Here is a 21,532-nt window from a genome sequence, read left to right on the forward strand (position 1 = left end):
AGTCAATAAGGTAAAAAAAACATTGAGTTAACACTAGTCGCAAATTTCTCCTTTAAGACAATTTAATGCACGGATTCCACAAGCTATCAACGTGTCCTCACTCAAAAAACAACATGTGTTATTGTTCCTGTCTTCATTTGAGTTTGGCAGGATTTAACTTATGTTAAAGTGAAGAAAAAAAGTTTCGTCGCTGTCCACGTGCCTGGTGCTGAAACGTAGGGGATGTTAAGTGTTTCTGAATTATCAATGGGGATGTTTCAGAACGCGACAACGCAATAGGCTTAAATCTCAATCTACTCCAATATATTTGTTTTGAAATTAGAAAAATGAATAATAACGTATCTATATGTCCATGTCAAGTTCTTATTTTTAAACGGATTCCATTTAAAAACTCAACATTGTCCTCCATTCAGTGACTCTAAAACAGGGTAAGAAAATACGCTTAACCTACTGCATGTCAGAATTACTTTGGGCGAATACAACAACCAGACTTCCATAAAGAGGAATAACAATTGCAGTGGCTGTTAAACATATGAATCAGGATGCCATAGACAAACTGTTTAAGCTTCTACCTAAATGATACTACTATCGAAAAAGAAATTCTGAACCTACATGGTGATGTAAAAAGACACATTTGTATTTTACCAGGATGTCCCACTCAGTAAAAAGTGCAACCACTTTCCAATGAGTAATACATCGAGTGGTCTTACCTCAAGGTACCAAAACTGAGAATTTTCAGACAAAATGACCTTGTAAACATCCTGGCTAAATACTGGGATATTATCGTTAGCATCCAACACATTAACGTGTATAACTACAGTACCAGATCTCTGTGGAGCCCCACCGTCAACCGCAGTAAGTAATAATGTCACCTCATTTTGTTGTTCTCGATCTAATTCTTTCTCTAATAACAAATCACCGTATTTTCCTCTGTCTCGATTAGTTTGAACATTCAACAAAAATAATAATTCCTTTGTAAAAAATAAATGCTTTGAACTGCATTCTGACCTATATCTGAATCGTGGGCTTCATTAATGGGAAAGTGAGCACCTTTGACCGACGACTCCATCATTTCCAGTTTAATAACATCATCTGCAAACTGGGGTTAATTGTCCATCACATCTTGAATCTGAAAAGATCTGCGATACAATTCTAAAGGTTCTCCAGAACAGTTTCATATGGATAAAATCCTCCCACTGCAAAGCTGCTACCTGTCTATTAATTCAGTGACAATAAGATCTCCCGAATTCAAAGTTGTATCCTCCTCCAAGGGATATTTTAGAGCCGAAAGTCTCTTAACATCCAACCTCAGATCCTTGGCTATATTTCCGATTATAGATCCGCGTTTCACCTGCTCTGGTATAGAATAGTTCACGTCTCCTTTGCGGATGTGTATGAAGAAAAGGCAGAAAGAAAGACGAAAAGCAAATGCAAAAAACGTAAAGCCTTTGTAGACCATATTTAATGTCTAATAGCAATTAAGGTCAATTGTCCACAATCAATAGCCAAACGGAAGAAAGATTACAATGTCTAACCGCTTTTCAGTGAGAAATGGTAATGCGACGCGCTGTATGGAGCCTACACCCCGTAGTAGGTGGAGGTATATAGTTAACTGTACTTAGCTTGTGGAAAGCGACATCATGAGTCTATCAGAAAAACAGCATGCTCGTAGGCTAATATTGTTTTCCGTGTGTCCTTCTTAGAATGTATCATATTCTCCAAACGCAGACGACTTTCCTAAAACATGAAAGATATAGGCTTCAAATCAGTGGTAACCTCATCGTGACATGATCATGAGAAGACATGGATGAGGTACGCTATAAGGAGAAACGTACACAATATGCCTAAATAGTCACACAATAAGTCATTAGTAGACTAGTTGCAACATGTATTTTTCCTGGATAATAAAAAGTGTCAACCATCATGAAAACGGTCGATTTAACTATGGATGTTTCGTTAGTCATCAAAATAACGCTAATTCTTTCGCATTCTATCTTTGAGTTTTCGACAGTTAGACTTCAGTAAACTAAAACAGTCACCTCGGTGTCCACTGGTCTGGTGCTGAAATGTAGGCGACCTCAAGAAAAACGGTAATGGGGATTTTAAATACACATCGTAACAATTTATATTCACGTTTCAAAAGACATTAAAAACACTTCCCAGGACAATTAAAAAGAAGGTATTATAAAATGCCCGATTCCTTTTCAAAAGGAGTCTAAACCATGTTTTCCTATCTCCATCAAGCTTTGTTGTCAACTCCAATAGAACATCTGTGAAGAAAACATCACAGGCATACTCAACTAAAAGTAACCGAAACTGCGTTGCTTGTTATATTTATAGGAAACCAAAGCACAAACAAACAAGGAGCACACTGCTACCATCAAATCAAACCCTTAGTGAATTACTCCTCACAGAGAAGAGAAGAAACAGCGAGCACCTTTAAAACTCAACCAATCAAACAAAACAATGAGTGGATAAATTCCACATTGTACCCTACTAAGACGTTATCATCTAAAACGAGTATAGACCTACTGTTTCTATAGGATGGCAGAAGCCATTAAGGCCCAGAATGTATTTTCATCATGCATAACCCATTCTCCCACAACGAAACAGCTCACATACAAACGGTGGTATCTCAGATGAGTGAAGGCTTACCTCATTCGCCTCTCTTGCAGTGTTGAGCGTGGTGATACTCCCTTCTAATAATGTATCTGGACATCTTGTTAGTGTCTGATCAGCAGGCAGGGTGCTGTCATTGTAAGATCTGACAAACTTGAAGTCACTGGTGCGTGAGCCCGTTGTCAGGTATGCGTCATAGTTATAAGAACTACGGAGAGTTCCAGCTCCATCCACCTCTGCATAGTTGGGAGGGAAATACGCGCTGGGAATGGCGACTGCTCCATCAAACAACATTCTAGGCTTTCTACTGCGGCAGAACCTCACTGCCAGGATGAGGATAATGAATGTCAGGAAAAAGGTGGAGACAGAGACCAGTGCGATGATCAAATAGGAAGTTAATTTGGAACTATCTTCATAAGCCATGTCTTTCAGTTCTGGAACTTCAGCCAAGTTGTCTGATATGAGTAAATACACGTCACAGGTTGTAGAGAGAGAGGGCTGTCCGTTATCTTTCACTAATATAACAAGGTTCTGCTCCATACTGTCAGATTCAGCAATGTCCCGCTGTGCCCTGATCTCTCCGCTGTGGAGACCAACAGTGAAAAGTCCCGGATCAGTCGATTTCACGAAGAGATATGAAAGCCACGCGTTCTGTCCAGAGTCGGCATCCACAGCTATTACCTTGGAAACCAGGGACCCCACCAGAGTAGCTTTGGGGACCATCTCAGTCATCAAGGAGTTCCCTGCTGGAGAAGGGTATAATATCTGGGGAGAGTTATCATTCTCATCTGTTATGAAGACACTCACAGTCACGTTACTGCTGAGTGGAGGAGAACCATTGTCTCTGGCTACAACGTGGACTTTGAAGCTCCTAAACTGCTCATAATCAAATGTTCTCACAGCATGGATCACCCCCGTGTCTCCGTTAATGGATAAAAATGAGGACACCTGAACACCATTGACACCACTAGGAAATAGAGAATAGACCACAGTGCCGTTCTGTCTCCAGTCTGGGTCTCTGGCAGTAACCGAACATATTGAGGAGCCAGGCTTGTTATTTTCAATCACATAGGAACTGTAGGATTGTTCTTCAAACACAGGTGGATTGTCATTCACGTCTGACACAGATAAATGAATAGTCATTGAGGAGGATAAAGGTGGAGACCCTTCGTCCGTGGCAGTGATGGTTATGTTATATTCTGATATTATCTCACGGTCTAGTTCACCTGTTATTATTAGAGAATAGTAGTTTTTGATAGAAGGTTTCAGTTTGAAAGGAACATTTTGTTGAATGGAGCAGCGGACCTGTCTATTTCCCTCTGAATCTTCATCTTGTACATTTATGATCCCCACCTCTGTTCCAGGTAACACGTTCTCGGGGATGGGATTGTTAAAGGATTTGATCAATATCACCGGTGCGTTGTCATTTAGGTCAGTGATTTCTATCATTACTTTTGCATTGCCAGCTAAACCAGACCCATCCTTAGCCTGGACACGTACTTCGTATTCTGTATTTTCTTCATAATCTATGGGACCCTGCACTTTCATCTCGCCGGTCTTTTTGTCGATGGAAAACAGTTTAGCTGCTTTATCGGAAATACGATTGAACTCATATGATACTTCTCCATTTGCTCCTTCGTCTTCATCACTAGCACTAACTGCAACTACAACAGTCCCTGTTGGAGAATTTTCAGGCAAACGGACTTTATACACTGTCTGGCTAAACACTGGTTTATTATCGTTAGCATCCAACACAGTGACGTGTATAACTACAGTACCAGATCTCTGCGGAGTCCCACCATCAACAGCAGTAAGTAACAACGTCACCTCTTGTTGTTGTTCTCGATCCAGCTCTTTTTCTAACACTAACTCGCCATATTTTCCTCCGTCTGAGCTCGTTTGAACGTCCAAAATAAAATAGGCATTCCTCTCCAGTGAATAGCTTTGTATACCATTTAATCCTATGTCAGAGTCATGAGGTTCATCCAAGGGGTATCGTGCGCCTTTGTCAGCAGATTCCTGAATTTCTAGATCAATACCTGCATTGGGAAACCGTGGTGAATTGTCATTTATATCTTGTATTTGTACAGTTATGCGATGTAATTCAAGAGGTTTTTCCAGCACAAGCTCGTATTTTAAAGAACAAGTAACCTTCAGTCCACACAGCTCCTCCCTGTCTATTGTTTCAGCCACAATTAAATCTCCGGTATTCACATTAATGTCACAGTAACGTTGACGACTGCCATCCATATCCAAACGAGCTTTACGACCTGAAAGTCTCTTAGCATCCAGCCCCAGATCCTTAGCTAGATTTCCGATCACAGATCCGCGTTTCATCTCCTCTGGAATAGAATAGCTCAAGTCTCCATTGCTGATGCGCACCAGGCAATGACAAAAAGCCAGGCGGAACAAAAAGGTAAAAACCGAAGATCCTGTGTACCCCATTCTGGATGATTAAAACCAATTGTCAACATAAGAGTTCAAAACTAGTCGAAATGATACTGCAACGTAAGAGTGCAATATTAGCCTCTCAAAAGGAATAGCAAAACGATTGTTATCCGAATGCTCTTCGGTGATAGTGATGCAATGTAGCCTATTACTCTTTTGAATAATCCAATGGTGGGTGGAGAAAAGCATGCAATTCTATTTATGGTAAACAGCGACATCCTGAGTTCTTACAGAAAACAGCAGTCACAATACACACAGGTCCACGTCATTTATCATCTTGGTCAATATTTCCCCCATCCTTGTGTTGTGCAAAGTATCACGAACGTTTCATGTCGCTTAGCAAGAGAAGAGAGCAAAACCAATAGTTGTGCGCAATTAGCTCCTTTTGTAATCATATATTACAAGATAGGAAAAATAAATTCAATATTTCCATACTGTTGCCACAGTCTGATTATTCATGGTTGCCGAGTAACAACAACACATAGATAAGATATATCAACGGTCCACATAAAATCCAACGATGCATAATCCATATTACTAATCAAACCCAGCAATTATATATCCACTATACTCTAAGGTAAAGTGATGGTTACGTCGCTGTCCACTAACCTGGTGCTGAAACGTGGAAAAGTAGCCAATGTTCTTAAAGAAAAATGTAGTAGGCAATGAGGATACTACAGGAAGGGAAAGGAAAACACACTCCATGATTGGGAAAGTATCCCTAATTGTATACACACTAACAACGAAATAGAAAGAATATCCCTTGTGAAAAGGCATTAAAAAGTCCACTACCACACTAGGAAAGCAATTCTGATATCATAACATCCGATGCGTTAGCACACAATCAAAAGTGGTATCTACTTTTAGTTCGGTCTTACCTCAATAGGCTCCCCTGCAGTGTTGAGTGCGATGATACTTCCTTCTAATAACTTTGTTGGGCTTCTCTTCAGTGTAACATCAGCAGGCAGCGTGCTGTCATTGTAAGATCTGACAAACTTGAAGTCACTGGTGCGTGAGCCCGTTGTCAGGTATGCATCATAGTTATAAGAACTACGGAGAGTTCCAGCTCCATCCACCTCTGCATAGTTGGGAGGGAAATAAGCGCTGGGAATGGCGACTGCTCCATCAAACAACATTCTAGGTTTTCTACTGCGGCAGAACCTCACGGCCAGGATGAGAATAATGAAAGTCAGGAAAAAGGTGGAGATAGAGACCAGTGCGATGATCAAATAGGAAGTTAGTTTGGAACTATCCTCATAAGCCATGTCTTTCAGTTCTGGAATTTCAGCCAAGTTATCTGATATGAGCAAATATACATCACAGGTTGTAGAGAGAGAGGGCTGTCCGTTATCTTTCACTGATATAACAAGGTTCTGCTTCATACTGTCAGATTCAGAAATGTCCCGCTGGGCCCTGATCTCTCCACTGTGGAGACCAACAGTGAAAAGTCCCGGATCAGTCGATTTCACGATGTGATATGAAAGCCACGCGTTTTGTCCAGAGTCGGCATCCACAGCTATCACCTTGGAAACCAGGGACCCCGCCAGAGCAGCTTTGGGGACCATCTCAGTCATTAAGGAGTTCCCTGCTGGAGCAGGGTATAATATCTGGGGAGAGTTATCATTCTCATCTGTTATGAAGACACTCACAGTCACGCTACTGCTGAGTGGAGGAGAACCATTGTCCCTGGCTACAACGTGGACTTTGAAGCTCCTAAATTGCTCATAATCAAATGTTCTCACAGCATGGATCACCCCCGTGTCTCCGTTAATGGATAAAAATGAGGACACCGGAACACCGTTGACATCACTGGGCAACAGAGAATAGACCACCGTGCCGTTCTGTCTCCAGTCTGGGTCTATGGCAGTAACAGAACACACAGATGAGCCAGGCGTGTTATTTTCAGTCACATAGGCGCTGTAGGATTGCTCCTCAAACACTGGTGGGTTGTCATTCACGTCTGACACAGATAAATGAATAGTCTTCGAGGAGGATAACGGTGGAGACCCCTCGTCAGTGGCAGTGATAGTTATGTTATAATCTGAAATGTTCTCTCGGTCTAATTCACTCGTTGTTACCAGAGAATAATAGTTTTTGATTGAGGGGTTTAGTTTGAAAGGAACATTTTGCTGAATGGAGCAGCGGACCTGTCTATTTCCCCCAGAGTCCTTATCCAATACATTAATGATGCCCACCTCTCTGCCAGGTAACATGTTCTCTGGGATGGGATTGGTCAAGGATGTAAGAGATATCACTGGGGCGTTGTCATTAACATCTGTAATTTCTATGAATATTTTGGCAAAGGAAGTCAATCCCGAGCCATCTTTGGCTTTGATCCGCAATTCATGAATGGATTCTTCTTCAAAATCCATCTGTCCTGCTATCCTGATGTCTCCCGTTTTAGGGTCAAGAGAAAATATTTTATTTAATTCTTCTGAGATTGGTCCAAATCCGTACGTCACTTCTCCATTTGCCCCCTCGTCTGCATCGATGGCTGTTACAGTAACAACTAATGAACCTAATGGAGCATTTTCTGGTACACTGACCTTATAGGCATTTTCGCTAAACACTGGTGTATTATCGTTAGCATCCAACACATTGACGTGTATGACTACAGTACCAGATCTCTGTGGAGTCCCACCGTCAACCGCAGTAAGTATTAATGTCACCTCCTGCTTTTGTTCTCGATCTAACTCTGTGTCTAACACGAGCTCACCATACTTTTCAGAACCTGTGTTGGTATGAACAGCCAGGCTAAAATGGTCGTTCCTTTGTAGAGTGTAGCTTTGAACAGCGTTCAGTCCTATATCTGCATCATGAGCCGGATTCACCGAAAATCGAGCGCCTTTGACTGCTGACTCTCGGATATCAAACGTAACGCTGTCTTCCCCAAATTGTGGGCTATTGTCATTAATATCTTCTACCTGTAAGATTATGTTATGTAATTCTAAAGGATTTTCCAGAACCATCTCGTATTTTAAGGTGCATGAAATCCTCCTACCGCAAAGCTGCTCCCTGTCTATTATTTCAGCGATGACCATATCCCCAGTATTCAGATTGATTTCACAATAACGCTTGCTGCTACCTTGAACATCTAAACGAGCTTTCCGATATACAAGTCGTTTTGCATCCAGTCCCAGATCCTTGGCTATATTTCCGACAACAGATCCGCGTTTCATCTCCTCCAGAACAGAATAGTTAACGTCTCCATAGCTGGTGTGCAGCAGGATAAGAAACAAAGCCAGGCCGAACATCGATGCAGAGAACGAGAATCGCTTGTATTCCATTTTCAGGTAACACAACTCATTTCAATTAGGCCGATTAGTGTGGTAAAAATCAGTGCTATCCAACCGAAGAAACGTTTACAACCAGCAGATCAAAATGCACCACGTTAAAAATGTTAAGCAGGAGACTTTTACACTGCAATAATGATGTCCCCTCCCTCACTGGAAATGTCAAGAATGGGTGGAGATATTCATTATAAAGCTACTGCTGGTGAATAGCGACCCTCCGTGTAGTTTCATAAAACTGCAGAAAATAGTTGTGCAAGTCTCTCGCCAATTGTATGGAGAAGATCTGCAACGCATAGGAAAACATGCCGGGTTGAATTGTTTTTAAAGATACATAATGGGACCCCTCATATCAACAGAGGTAGACTATTTCAAAATGCAGGATTGTAAAAACACGAATCCCCTTTTGTGTTACAGCCCATGTGAGTCAACATCTCAATCGAATGATCAATGGGCAAAGTAGTCTGTCCATGTAGTCTTCAAAAGACCATGCCAATAAAGTAATTCCAAATATAATCACTGGAAAAGGGTCGTTTTAAAATCAGACCTTTCTTTCAAACATATTTTGACGTCTCTACCCATTGCAGTTTTCGAAGGGGGAAAAAAGGCATTTAAAATCAGGCGTTTCTTTCAAACATAATCCACGTCTTTACCTATTGCAGTTTTTTAAGTGGTGCTGAAACGTACCTACGTGTTTTACTAAATCACAGTAGAATGGGATCAAGACGGGAAAATAAATACATCCTCAGAGATGATCAGTGATGAAAAATGGGACTGAATCAAATGACTGAAAGAGTACAGGAGACAAGACTGTTGTAATAATATTAGCCTAACACACAATAAAGTAAGCTACCTATAGTTTCATATGATGGACTATGCAAAACGGCTAAATAAACAAATCAAGCATTTTCGTTTATCACATGGTCAAAGCTGTGAAATCTCACCTCGCACTCCCCCAAGGTGTTGAAAGTGACGATATTTTCTCCAAGAGGTTCATTTAGATTCTTCTTAAGTGTCTGGTCAGCAGGCAGCGTGCTGTCAACGCAAGATCTGACAAACTTGAAGTCACTGGTGCGTGAGCCCGTTGTCAGGTATGCGTCATAATTGTAAGAACTGCGCAGAGTTCCAGCTGCATCCACATCTGCATAGTTGGGAGGGAAATACGCGCTGGGAATGGCAACTGCTCCATCAAACAACATTCTGGGCTTTCTACTGCGGCAGAACTTCACGGCCAGGATGAGAATAATGAAAGTCAGGAAAAAGGTGGAGACAGAGACCAGACCAATGATCAAATAGGAAGTTAGTTTGGAACTATCCTCATAAGTCATGTCTTTCAGTTCTGGAACTTCAGCCAAGTTATCTGATATGAGTAAATATACATCACAGGTTGTAGAGAGAGAGGGCTGTCCGTTATCTTTCACTGATATAACAAGGTTCTGCTTCATACTGTCAGATTCAGCAATGTCCCGCTGTGCCCTGATCTCTCCGCTATGAAGACCAATAGTGAAAAGTCCAGAATCAATCGACTTCACGATGTGATATGAAAGCCACGAGTTCTGTCCAGAGTCAGCATCCACAGCTATCACCTTGGAAACCAGGGACCTCGCCAGAGCAGCTTTGGGGACCATCTCAGTCATCAAGGCGTTCCCTGCTTGAGCAGGGTATAATATCTGGGGAGAGTTATCATTCTCATCTGTTATGAAGACACTCACTGACACGTTACTGCTGAGTGGAGGAGAACCATTGTCTCTGGCTACAACGTGGACTTTGAAGCTCCTAAACTGCTCATAATCAAATGTTCTCACAGCGTGGATCACCCCCGTGTCTCCACTGATGGATAGAAATGAGGACACCGGAACACCGTTCACATCACTGTGCAATAGAGAATAGACCACAGTGCCGTTCTGTCTCCAGTCTGGGTCTCTGGCAGTAACAGAACACAAAGAGGAGCCAGGCGTGTTATTTTCAGTCACGTAGGCGCAGTAGGATTGTTCGTCAAACATAGGAGGGTTGTCGTTCACGTCTGACACAGATAAATGAATAGTCTTTGAGGAGGATAAAGGAGGAGTCCCTTCGTCCGTGGCAGTGATGGTTATGTTATAATCTGATATTATCTCACGGTCGAGTTCACTCGTTGTTACCAGAGAATAATAGTTTTTGATTGAGGGATTTAATTTGAATGGAACATTTTGTTGAATGGAGCATCGGACCTGTCTATTCCCCCCAGAGTCTTTATCCTGTACGTTAATGATGCCCACCTCTCTGCCAGGTAACACATTCTCGGGAATTGGATTGGTCAGGGTTTTTATTAATATCACTGGTGCGTTGTCGTTTACGTCAGTAATATCTATCAGTACTTTTGTGTATGACACCAAACCTGCACCATCTTTGGCGAGGACGCGCAACTCATAAATGGGCTGCTTCTCATAATCTATCGGTCCAGACAGTATTATAACCCCAGTTTTACTGTCGAGGTGAAACAAATTATTCAACTCCTCAGAAACTCGACCTAGATCATATGTTACCTCGCCATTTGCCCCCTCGTCTACATCAGTTGCGCGGACTGTATCTACTACAGTGCCCAACGGAGAATTTTCTGGTAGACTGACCTTATACACGTCCTGGCTAAATACTGGAATATTGTCGTTAGCATCCAACACAGTGACGTGTATAACTACAGTACCAGATCTCTGTGGAGTCCCACCATCAACCGCAGTAAGTAACAACGTCACCTCCTGCTTTTGTTCTCGGTCCAGCTCTTTCTCTAACACTAACTCACCGTATTTTCCCCCATCTCGATTAGTATGAACATTCAAGACAAAATGGTCATTCCTTTGTAAAGAGTAGCTTTGAACTGCATTCTGACCTATATCTGCATCGTGGGCCTCATTAATGGGGAAACGTTCACCTCTATCAGCTGATTCCCTTATTTCCAATTTGATAACATCATCTGCAAACTGTGGTGAATTATCGTTCACATCCTGAATCTGAAGAGATATGCGATGCAATTCTAAAGGACTTTCAAGAACCATTTCATATTTGAGCCCACATGAAATCCTCGGACCGCAAAGCTGTTCCCTATCAATTCTCTCAGCGACAACAAGATCTCCCGAATTCAGGTCAATGTCACAGAAGTGTTTAGTTCCATCCTCTTCTAAACGAGCTTTTCGAGCCGACAGTCTCTTAATATCCAACCCAAGATCCTTGGCTATATTTCCGACCACAGATCCGCGTTTCATCTCCTCTGGAATAGAATAGGTCATATCGCCATTGCTGATGCGTATCAGGGATAGAACAAAAGCCAGATGGAGGACAAAAGCTGAAACTGTAAATCCAATGTAGCCCATTTTCGATGTAAAAAACGAAAATATTCCAATTACAAGGTGAAAAAGAGAATTATGCAATGTAGGCTACTACAAATATTGGCTAAGATAAATTACCCAACTGAAGAAATAAGGTCCTTTGGCCGACTGCTCCTCAGTGATAATGGCGCGGTAGGTTGTATCCGCCTTCTGAGTAATCTATTAGCGGGTTGAGAAGTGTAGGCTGCCTAACTTTTCTTAGCTGGTGAACAGCGACATCCTGAGTCATTAAAAAAACACCACACAATAATTTTATATCTTATAATTATATATTCCTACAAATATGATGTAGCCTATAACTTCAGTTAAATACTAAATAGTTATACAGAAATATTGTAAAGTAATGCTTGTGTGATGTATGAACCCCTTTTCATGAATCGGAACAGTCCCATAAGGTAAAAACATTGAGTTAACACTAGTCGCAACATTCTCCTTCAAGCCAATTTAATGCACGGATTCCACTAGCTATCAACGTGTCCTCACTCAACAAACCAACATGTGGTGTTGTTCACGTCTTCATTTGAGTTTGGCAGGATTTGAACTGATGTTAAAGTGAATGAAAAAAGTTTAGTCGCTGTCCACGTGCCTGGTGCTGAATTCAAGCGTTGCTGAATTATCAATGGAGATGTTTCAGAACGCGACAACGCAATAGGCTTACATCTCGATCTACTCCAATATATTTATTGTGAAATGAGAAATCAGACAAATGAATAATAAAGTACCTATATGTCCATGTCACGTTCTTATTTTTAAACGGATTTCATTTAAAAACTCAACATTGTCCTCCATTCAGTTACTCTAAAACAGGGTAAGAAAACACGCTTAGTCTACTGCATGTCAGAATTACTATGGGCGAATACAACAACCAGACTTCCTTAAAGACGAATAACAGTTGCAGTGCCTGTTAAACATATGAATCAGGATGCCATAGACAAACTGTTTAAGCTTCTACCTAAATGATACTACTATCGAAAAAATAATTGTTGAACCTACATGGTGATGTAAAAAGACAAATCGAAAGATTTTGAGAATTGGTGTAGAGATCACAGCGATACACCAGCCTACTAAGAAATCCGGAAATAATTAAGCCTACACAGTACTAAATTTAAATAGGAAACCGAAGGAAGTCTATAGGTTATTTTGTTTGAATGTGTACATCAAACTGTGAAAAACGAAGTGTAATTTAAACCAAAAAATAACATCCAACATCAGAACCTTGAGTATTTTTCCGAAAACAGCCCGTCCTTGGACACTGTGCTATCTAACCTCCAAACGAGCTTCAATGCCATACAACACTCCTTCCGTGGCCTCCAACTGCTCTTAAACGCTAGTAAAACCAAATGCATGCTTTTCAACCGTTCGCTGCCTGCACCCGCACGCCTGACCAGCATCACCACCCTGGATGGTTCCGACCTTGAATATGTGGACATCTATAAGTACCTAGGTGTCTGGCTAGACTGTAAACGCTCCTTCCAGACTCATATCAAACATCTCCAATCAAAAATCAAATCAAGAATCGGCTTTCTATTCCGGAACAAAGCCTCCTTCACTCACGCCAACAAACTTACCCTAGTAAAACTGACTATCCTACCAATCCTCGACTCACCCCGATGTCATCTACAAAATTGCTTCCAACACTCTACTCAGCAAACTGGATGCAGTTTATCACAGTGCCATCCGTTTTGTCACTAAAGCACCTTATACCACCCACCACTGCGACTTGTATGCTCTAGTCACATAGGGCTCTCGCTACATATTCCTCCAGACCCACTGGCTCCAGGTCATCTACAAGTCCATGCTAGGTAAAGCTCCGCCAAATCTCAGTTCACTGGTCACGATGGCAACACCCTTCCGTAGCACGCGCTCCAGCAGGTGTATCTCACTGATCATCCCTAAAGCCAACACCTCATTTGGCCGCCTTTGTTCCAGTTCTCTGCTGCCTGTGACTGGAACGTTTAGTTTGAAAAACATCGCTGAAGTTGGAGACTTTATCTCCCTCACCAACTTCAAACATCTGCTGTCTGAGCAGTTAACCGATTCTGCAGCTGTACATAGTCTATCGGTAAATAGCCCACCCATTTTTACCTACCTCATCCCCATACTGTTTTTATTTATTTACTTTTCTGCTCTTTTGCACACCAATATCTCTACCTGTACATGACCATCTGATCATTCATCACTCCAGTGTTATTAATCTGCAAAATTGTAATTATTCGCCTACCTCCTCATGCCTTTTGCACACAATGTATATAGACTCCCCTTTTTTTCTACTGTGTTATTGACTTGTTAATTGTTTACTCCATGTGTAACTCTGTGTTGTCTGTTCACACTGCTATGCTTTATCTTGGCCAGGTCGCAGTTGCAAATGAGAACTTGTTCTCAACTAGCCTACCTGGTTAAATAAAGGTGAAATAAAAATAAATTTAAAAAATTACAGATCCGCGTTTCACCTGCTCTGGTATAGAATAGCTCACGTTTCCTTTGCTGATGTGTATGAAGACAAGGCGAAAAGAAAGACGAACAGCTCTTTCAAAAAACGTACGGCCTTTGTAGACCATCTTCAATGTCTAATAGCAATTAAGGCCAATTGTCCACAATCAATAGCCAAACGGAAGAATAATTACAATGTCTAACCGCTTTTCAGTGAGAAATGGTAATGCGACGCGCTGTATGGAGCCTACACCCCGTAGTAGGTGGAGGGATATAGTTAACTGTACTTAGCTGGTGGAAAGCGACATCATGAGTCTATCAGAAAAACAGCATGCTCGTAGGCTAATATTGTTTTCCGTGTGTCCTTCTTAGAATGTATCATATTCTCCAAACGCAGACGACTTTCCTAAAACATGAAAGATATAGGCTTCAAATCAGTGGTAACCTCATCGTGACATGATCATGAGAAGACATGGATGAGGTACGCTATTAGGAGAAATGAACACAATATGCCTAAATAGTCACACAATAAGCCATTAGTAGACTAGTTGCAACATGTATTTTTCCTGGATAATAAAATATTTCAACCATCATGAAAACTGTCGATTTCACTATCGATGTTTCGTTAGTCATCAAAATAACGCTAATTCTTTCGCACTCTATCTTTGAGTTTTCGACCATTAGACTTCAGGAGACTAAAACAGTCACCTCGGTGTCCACTGGTCCGGTGCTGAAATGGAGGCGACTGCAAAAAAACGGTAGGCAATGGGGATTTTAATGCACAACGCTGAACACACATCGATAACAATATGTAATCAAGTTTCAAAATACATCAAAAACTCTATCCAGGTCAATACAATCCATTTATTATAAAATGCCTGATTCCTTTTCAAAAGTAGTCTAAACCATGTTTTCCTATCTCCATCAAGCTTTGTTGTCAACTCCAATAGAACATCTGTGAAGAAAACATCACAGGTACACTCAACTAAAAGCAACCGAAACTGCGTTGCTTGTTTTAATTATAGGAAACCACAGGCCAAACAAACAAGGAGCAAACTGCTTCCATCAAGTCAAACCCTTAGTGAATTACTCCTCACAGAGAAGAGAAGAAACAGCGAGCACCTTCAAAACTCAACCAATCAAACAAAACAATGAGTGGATAAATTCCACATTGTACCCTACTAAGATGTTATCATCTAAAACGAGTATAGACCTACTGTTTCTATAGGATGGCAGAAGCCATTAAGGCCCAGAATGTATTTTCATCATGCATAACCCATTCTCCCACAACGAAACAGCTCACGTACAAACGGTGGTATCTCAGATGAGTGAAGGCTTACCTCATTAGCCTCTCCTGCAGTGTTGAGCGTGGTGATACTCCCTTCTAATAATGTATCTGGACATCTTGTTAGTGTCTGATCAGCAGGCAGCGTGCTGTCATTGTAAGATCTGACAAACTTGAAGTCACTGGTGCGTGAACCCGTTGTCAGGTATGCGTCATAGTTATAAGAACTGCGCAGAGTTCCAGCTCCATCCACCTCTGCATAGTTGGGAGGGAAATACGCGCTGGGAATGGCGACTGCTCCATCAAACAACATTCTAGGCTTTCGCCTACGGCAGAACCTCACGGCCAGGATGAGAATAATGAAAGTCAGGAAAAAGGTGGAGACAGAGACTAGACCAATGATCAAATAGGAAGTTAGTTTGGAACTATCCTCATAAGTCATGTCTTTCAGTTCTGGAACCTCAGCCAAGTTATCTGATATGAGTAAATACACATCACAGGTTGTAGAGAGAGAGGGCTGTCCGTTATCTTTCACTGATATAACAAGGTTCTGCTTCATACTGTCAGATTCAGAAATGTCCCGCTGTGCCCTGATCTCTCCGCTGTGGAGACCAATCATGAAAAGTCCCGGATCAGTCGATTTCACGATGTGATATGAAAGCCACGCGTTTTGTCCAGAGTCAGCATCCACAGCTATCACCTTGGAAACCAGGGACCCCGCCAGGGCAGCTTTGGGGACCATCTCAGTCATCAAGGAGTTCCCTGCTGGAGCAGGGTATAATATCTGGGGGGAGTTATCATTCTCATCTGTTATGAAGACACTCACAGTCACGTTACTGCTGAGGGGAGGAGAACCATTGTCTCTGGCTACAACGTGGACTTTGAAGCTCCTAAACTGCTCATAATCAAATGCTCTCACAGCATGGATCACCCCCGTGTCTCCGTTAATGGATAAAAATGAGGACACCGGAGCACCGTTGACCTCACTGGGCCATAGAGAATAGACCACAGTGCCGTTCTGTCTCCAGTCTGGGTCTCTGGCAGTAACAGAACACATAGAGGAGCCTGGCTTGTTATTTTCAGTCACGTAGGCGTTGTAGGATTGTTTGTCAAACATAGGTTGGTTGTCATTCACATCTGAAACAATTAACGTAATAGTTTGAAATGATGACAGCGGAGGATGTCCTTCATCGGTTGCAATAAGAGTGATGTTGTATTCGGACTGTGTCTCACGATCCAATTCCACAGCAGTTATTAGGGAAAGGTGTTTTTTGATTGACGGGGACAATTTGAAGTATGTGTTCTGCTCAATAGAACATCTTACATTGCCATTGGACTCAGAATCTCTGTCCTGTACATAAATGAAGGCGACCTCTGTACCGGCTGGTGAGTTTTCTGGCAATGGTGATTTGAATGACTTAATAAGTATGACTGGGGCGTTGTCATTAATATCAGCGACGTCGACAATAACTTTACATGAAGCAGCCTGACCTGCTCCATCTTTAGCTTTAACTCGCAGTTCAAATGAAGACGTATCTTCAAAATCTATCATTGATTTTATTTTAATCTCTCCACTTCTTGGATCAATAGAGAAAGTATTTTTTGTTTTGATAGAAATATGACTAAATTCATATGTAACCTGTCCATTCGCCCCTTCATCTGCATCGCTGGCACTGACAGTGACCACGGCAGTACCCAATGGAGCGTTTTCAGGCACACTCACCTTATAAATAGACTGCGTAAATACAGGGACATTATCATTAGCATCTAGTATCCGGACCTGTATAACCACTGTGCCAGATTTCTGTGGCTTTCCGCCATCATAAGCTGTCAGAATAAGTGATAGTTCGTCCTGTTTTTCGCGGTCTAGTTCATGCTCTAGTACGATCTCTGCATATTTACCCGTATCAGCACTTGTGTGAACAGACAAGGTGAAATGTTCATTTGCCGATAGAGTATAACCCTGAACTGAATTGACTCCCGTATCTGTGTCGAGGGCCTCATCAATGGAAAATCGCTCTCCTTTATTGGCCGATTCTCGGATCTCTAATTTGATTACTTCATTGGGAAATGTTGGGAAATTGTCGTTAACATCTTGGATTTCAAGCGTGACACGGTGCAACTCTAGAGGGTTTTCCAAAAAGAAGTCAAAATGCAAAGCACACGACGGCCTTTGTCCGCACAGCTCCTCTCTGTCCATCCGCTCGTTCACAATCAAATCTCCAGTCTTCTGGTTAATGTCGCAGTATCGTGTACTACCTTCGAATTCGATCCTTGGTCTTCTGGTGGACAGTGTTTTTACATCGATGCCCAAATCCTGAGAAAATCTCCCAACCACAGAACCTCGTTTAATTTCTTCTGCAATGGAATAGCGAATATCCCCGACACACTGATGGACGGTCAATAATAGGAAGACAAAGGTGGTCCATCGCCCTCGCCTCAATATGGAACCTCTTTTATATTCCATAATAAAATTCAGATTAATCAAATGATCCCAAACCTCTTAGTGTAGGCTATATATACAAAAACTTCTGCAAATATGACCTCTACCTTGGTAAGGGTATCCAACGTGAAAGGCTTTATGCAAGAAAGCAGTCACCACACAAAATATAACGACGGATTGGGGGCAGGAGTGGGTGGGTTTCAATCTGTATTTTTGCTTTTGTAAGCCAACAGCGACCCGCTGTGTTACAAATCAACATTGACTAAATAAAGGAACGCTTCCATTACCAGAGTAGGACATCGTATGCCTAGCCATGCTGTAGGCTAATGTGTAATATGCATAATCAAATTAACAATATGTGAAGCTGAATTGATCTAATAATCATATTCTTAAGCCTATAAGAAGTCCCATGGTGATGTCATGATGAATACAGACATGCTGCAAAACAGAAAAAAACAGGGACAAAGTCATGATGGGGGAAATAGGCCTACAATTATGAAGAATTTCAAACGAAATGCTGAAATTGTACGTTGTAGACCGAGGGTATTGAAAGGCTGTTCAGAGAAAAAAGGGTCGATGAACCGTTTGCACAATTAAAAATAATGAAGCAAGATATGTAAGTTAACATTTATAGGAAAGCAATCATGCTTTTGGGCTCAAATTAAATGACAACATCCAGTACTAGCATAAATATTTACAATCCTACCTCGTTCAAGTCCTTGGTGTTCACTAACGAATCTTGATCTTTGCTTTCTTTCCCCAGTGTCTGATCAGCAGGCAGGGTGCTGTCATTGTAAGATGTTACAAACTTGAAGTCACTGGTGCGTGAGCCCGTTGTCAGGTATGCGTCATAATTGTAAGAACTGCGCAGAGTTCCAGCTCCATCCACCTCTGCATAGTTGGGAGGGAAATACGCGCTGGGAATGGCGACTGCTCCATCAAACAACATTCTAGGCTTTCGCCTACGGCAGAACTTCACGGCCAGGATGAGAATAATGAAAGTCAGGAAAAAGGTGGAGACAGAGACTAGACCAATGATCAAATAGGAAGTTAGTTTGGAACTATCCTCGTAAGTCATGTCTTTCAGTTCTGGAACTTCAGCCAAGTTATCTGATATGAGTAAATATACATCACAGGTTGTAGAGAGAGAGGGCTGTCCGTTATCTTTCACTGATATAACAAGGTTCTGCTTCATACTGTCAGATTCAGAAATGTCCCGCTGTGCCCTGATCTCTCCGCTGTGGAGACCAATCATGAAAAGTCCCGGATCAGTCGATTTCACGATGTGATATGAAAGCCACGCGTTTTGTCCAGAGTCAGCATCCACAGCTATCACCTTGGAAACCAAGGACCCCGCCAGAGCAGCTTTGGGGACCATCTCAGTCATCAAGGAGTTCCCTGCTGGAGCAGGGTATAATATCTGGGGGGAGTTATCATTCTCATCTGTTATGAAGACACTCACAGTCACGTTACTGCTGAGGGGAGGAGAACCATTGTCTCTGGCTACAACGTGGACTTTGAAGCTCCTAAACTGCTCATAATCAAATGCTCTCACAGCATGGATCACCCCCGTGTCTCCGTTAATGGATAAAAATGAGGACACCGGAACACCGTTGATCTCACTGTGCAATAGAGAATAGACCACTGTGCCGTTCTGTCTCCAGTCTGGATCTATGGCAGTAACAGAACACATAGAGGAGCCAGGCTTGTTATTTTCAGTCACATAGGCGCTGTAGGATTGTTCTTCAAACACAGGTGGGTTGTCATTTATATCAGAAATGTGGAAACTCAAAATAACACTTGACGACAATGACGGCGTTCCTCCATCTGTTGCTATTATGGTGACATCATATTCAGAGATTTGCTCTCGATCCAGAGGGGCGCTGCTTATTAAGGTAAAGTAGTTTTTAATTGAGGATTGGAGTTTAAAAGGTAGGTTTTCCGCAATGTTGCACTTCACTCTGCTGTTCTCTCCATGGTCCTGATCCTTTACATTAATAACAGCTATTTCAATGCCCGCTGGGATGTTCTCTGGAATCGGATTGGTGACTGATTTCACAGTTATTGTGGGTGCATTGTCATTTATGTCAGATATTTCAACGAGGACTTTGCAGTGTCCGGCCTGCCCCCCACCATCCTCCGCCTGTATCTCCACTTCATAAGAGGAGGCCTTTTCGTGGTCAAGCTCGCCAATTGCAGTAATCTCCCCACTGTTTTGGTCAATAGTGAATAAACGCTTTGTGTTTTCAGATGCATGATTAATGTAATATGTAATGTGACCATTCGCACCCTCATCTTTATCAGTTGCGCTTACCTTGAGCAGGGAGGTACCTTGTGGTGAATTTTCAAAAACGGTTACCGTATACACAGCTTGCGAAAATATTGGACCGTTATCATTTACATCAATTACGAGAATATTTATTGCAACACTACCAGACCGAAGTGGATTCCCCCCGTCAATTGCCGTTAGCATTAGATAATGTTCGCCTTCCTTCTCTCGGTCGAGACTATTTTGCAATACAATTTCAATATACCTTTCTTTGCTGATTTTTGCATCTAAAACAAAATAACCATTTTGACCAAGCACATAGCTTTGAACAGAGTTAATGCCTACATCTAAATCTCGAGCAGAAGCTATTTTATATCTACTGCCTGTTGTTGCAGATTCGCTTATTTCCAGTTTGATTAAATCCTTCGGGAAAAGAGGTGCGTTGTCATTTATGTCCTGTATTTCCAGCCCAATATTGTGCAGCTCCAAAGGATTTTCCAGGATGAACTCAAAATGCAAGATACAGGGTGAGGTAGTTTCACAAAGCGTCTCCCTGTCGATTCTCTCGAGAACAATGAGATCTCCGGAGTCCAAGTCTACTCCACAGTACCGTTTCTCTCCCTGGTAATCAACTCGGGCCTTCCGAACCCTCAGTCGCTTAACATCCAAACGAAGGTCACTACTTAAGCTCCCGACTACATGTTTTGTCTTTGTCTCCTCTGGAACAGAATATCGAATGTCCGCAAAAGAGGCCCGCACGATAGCAAGCAAAAGCATAGCACATTGCAAACGCCATTTAGATCCGCATGATGTAGTAGATGCCGACATATTCACTTATGGCAATCGCATAAACATGAAAAATTATATAAATAAGCCCAGTATTTACACAAAACCCCAAAGGCCAATGGTCTATTTTACAGTACTCCGTGTTATGCTCCGCAAGGAAATGGCTGTGTGGATAAATCCTGCTCATATAGCTCATAACGAAATGGGAGTGTTCTAAAAACACACAGCATAGAGTTGGCGAGGAGCGACGCCATGAGGCTACAGGAAAAAACGCAAGAGCGATTAGTGTACAGTCTCTGACTACATGGCCAATACATCTGAATCTAGACGCCGTGCAGCATTTAAATGTGAAATAATAAGTTAGAAAGGCCTACTCTATTATGTTTGAGTGCATTTTACAATCTGACGTTTTAATAGAAGACACCGGACCACTAATTCGTAGACTACTTAGATGAGTTTGCCCTAGCCGTAGCTTCTAACTGCAAACAGCCCGTCAGATAAGACTCCGCTCGCAGTGCAGCAGAGGGAGAACCATTTCAGCACCGTGGACAGCGGCAGCAGAGCACACGCCGGATAAAGGGAAAGGAAGGTTGGACCGAA

The 21,532-nt window shown here is 42.0% G+C and overlaps 2 protein-coding genes across 10 annotated transcripts in view; both read right to left on the reverse strand.

Moving 5' to 3' along the window:
• Window positions 1-21,096, reverse strand: part of LOC112243017 (protocadherin gamma-C5-like) — a 140,372-nt gene extending 119,276 nt beyond the window's left edge. For 2 of the 9 annotated variants that reach the window (XM_042309463.1, XM_042309433.1), the window contains exon 1: window positions 18,584-21,096. In XM_042309463.1, coding sequence (XP_042165397.1) covers window positions 18,584-20,974 — 2,391 coding nt within the window. In that variant the 5' untranslated portion in view covers window positions 20,975-21,096. Of the gene's footprint in view, window positions 1-2,655; window positions 5,212-5,945; window positions 8,492-18,583 lie in introns of those variants that run through there. The other 7 variants (XM_042309455.1, XM_042309440.1, XM_042309449.1 and 4 more) reach the window with 6 other exon arrangements.
• LOC112230688 (protocadherin beta-16-like) lies at window positions 15,415-18,055 on the reverse strand. The gene has a single exon (XM_024396941.2). It carries the CDS (start codon window positions 17,899-17,901, stop codon window positions 15,415-15,417), a length of 2,487 nt encoding a protein of 828 aa, XP_024252709.2. The 5' UTR covers window positions 17,902-18,055.
• Window positions 21,097-21,532: the final 436 nt, after the last annotated feature.

Source organism: Oncorhynchus tshawytscha, linkage group LG30 (genome assembly GCF_018296145.1).
Source record: "Oncorhynchus tshawytscha isolate Ot180627B linkage group LG30, Otsh_v2.0, whole genome shotgun sequence".
Taxonomy (NCBI): Eukaryota; Metazoa; Chordata; class Actinopteri; order Salmoniformes; family Salmonidae; genus Oncorhynchus; species Oncorhynchus tshawytscha.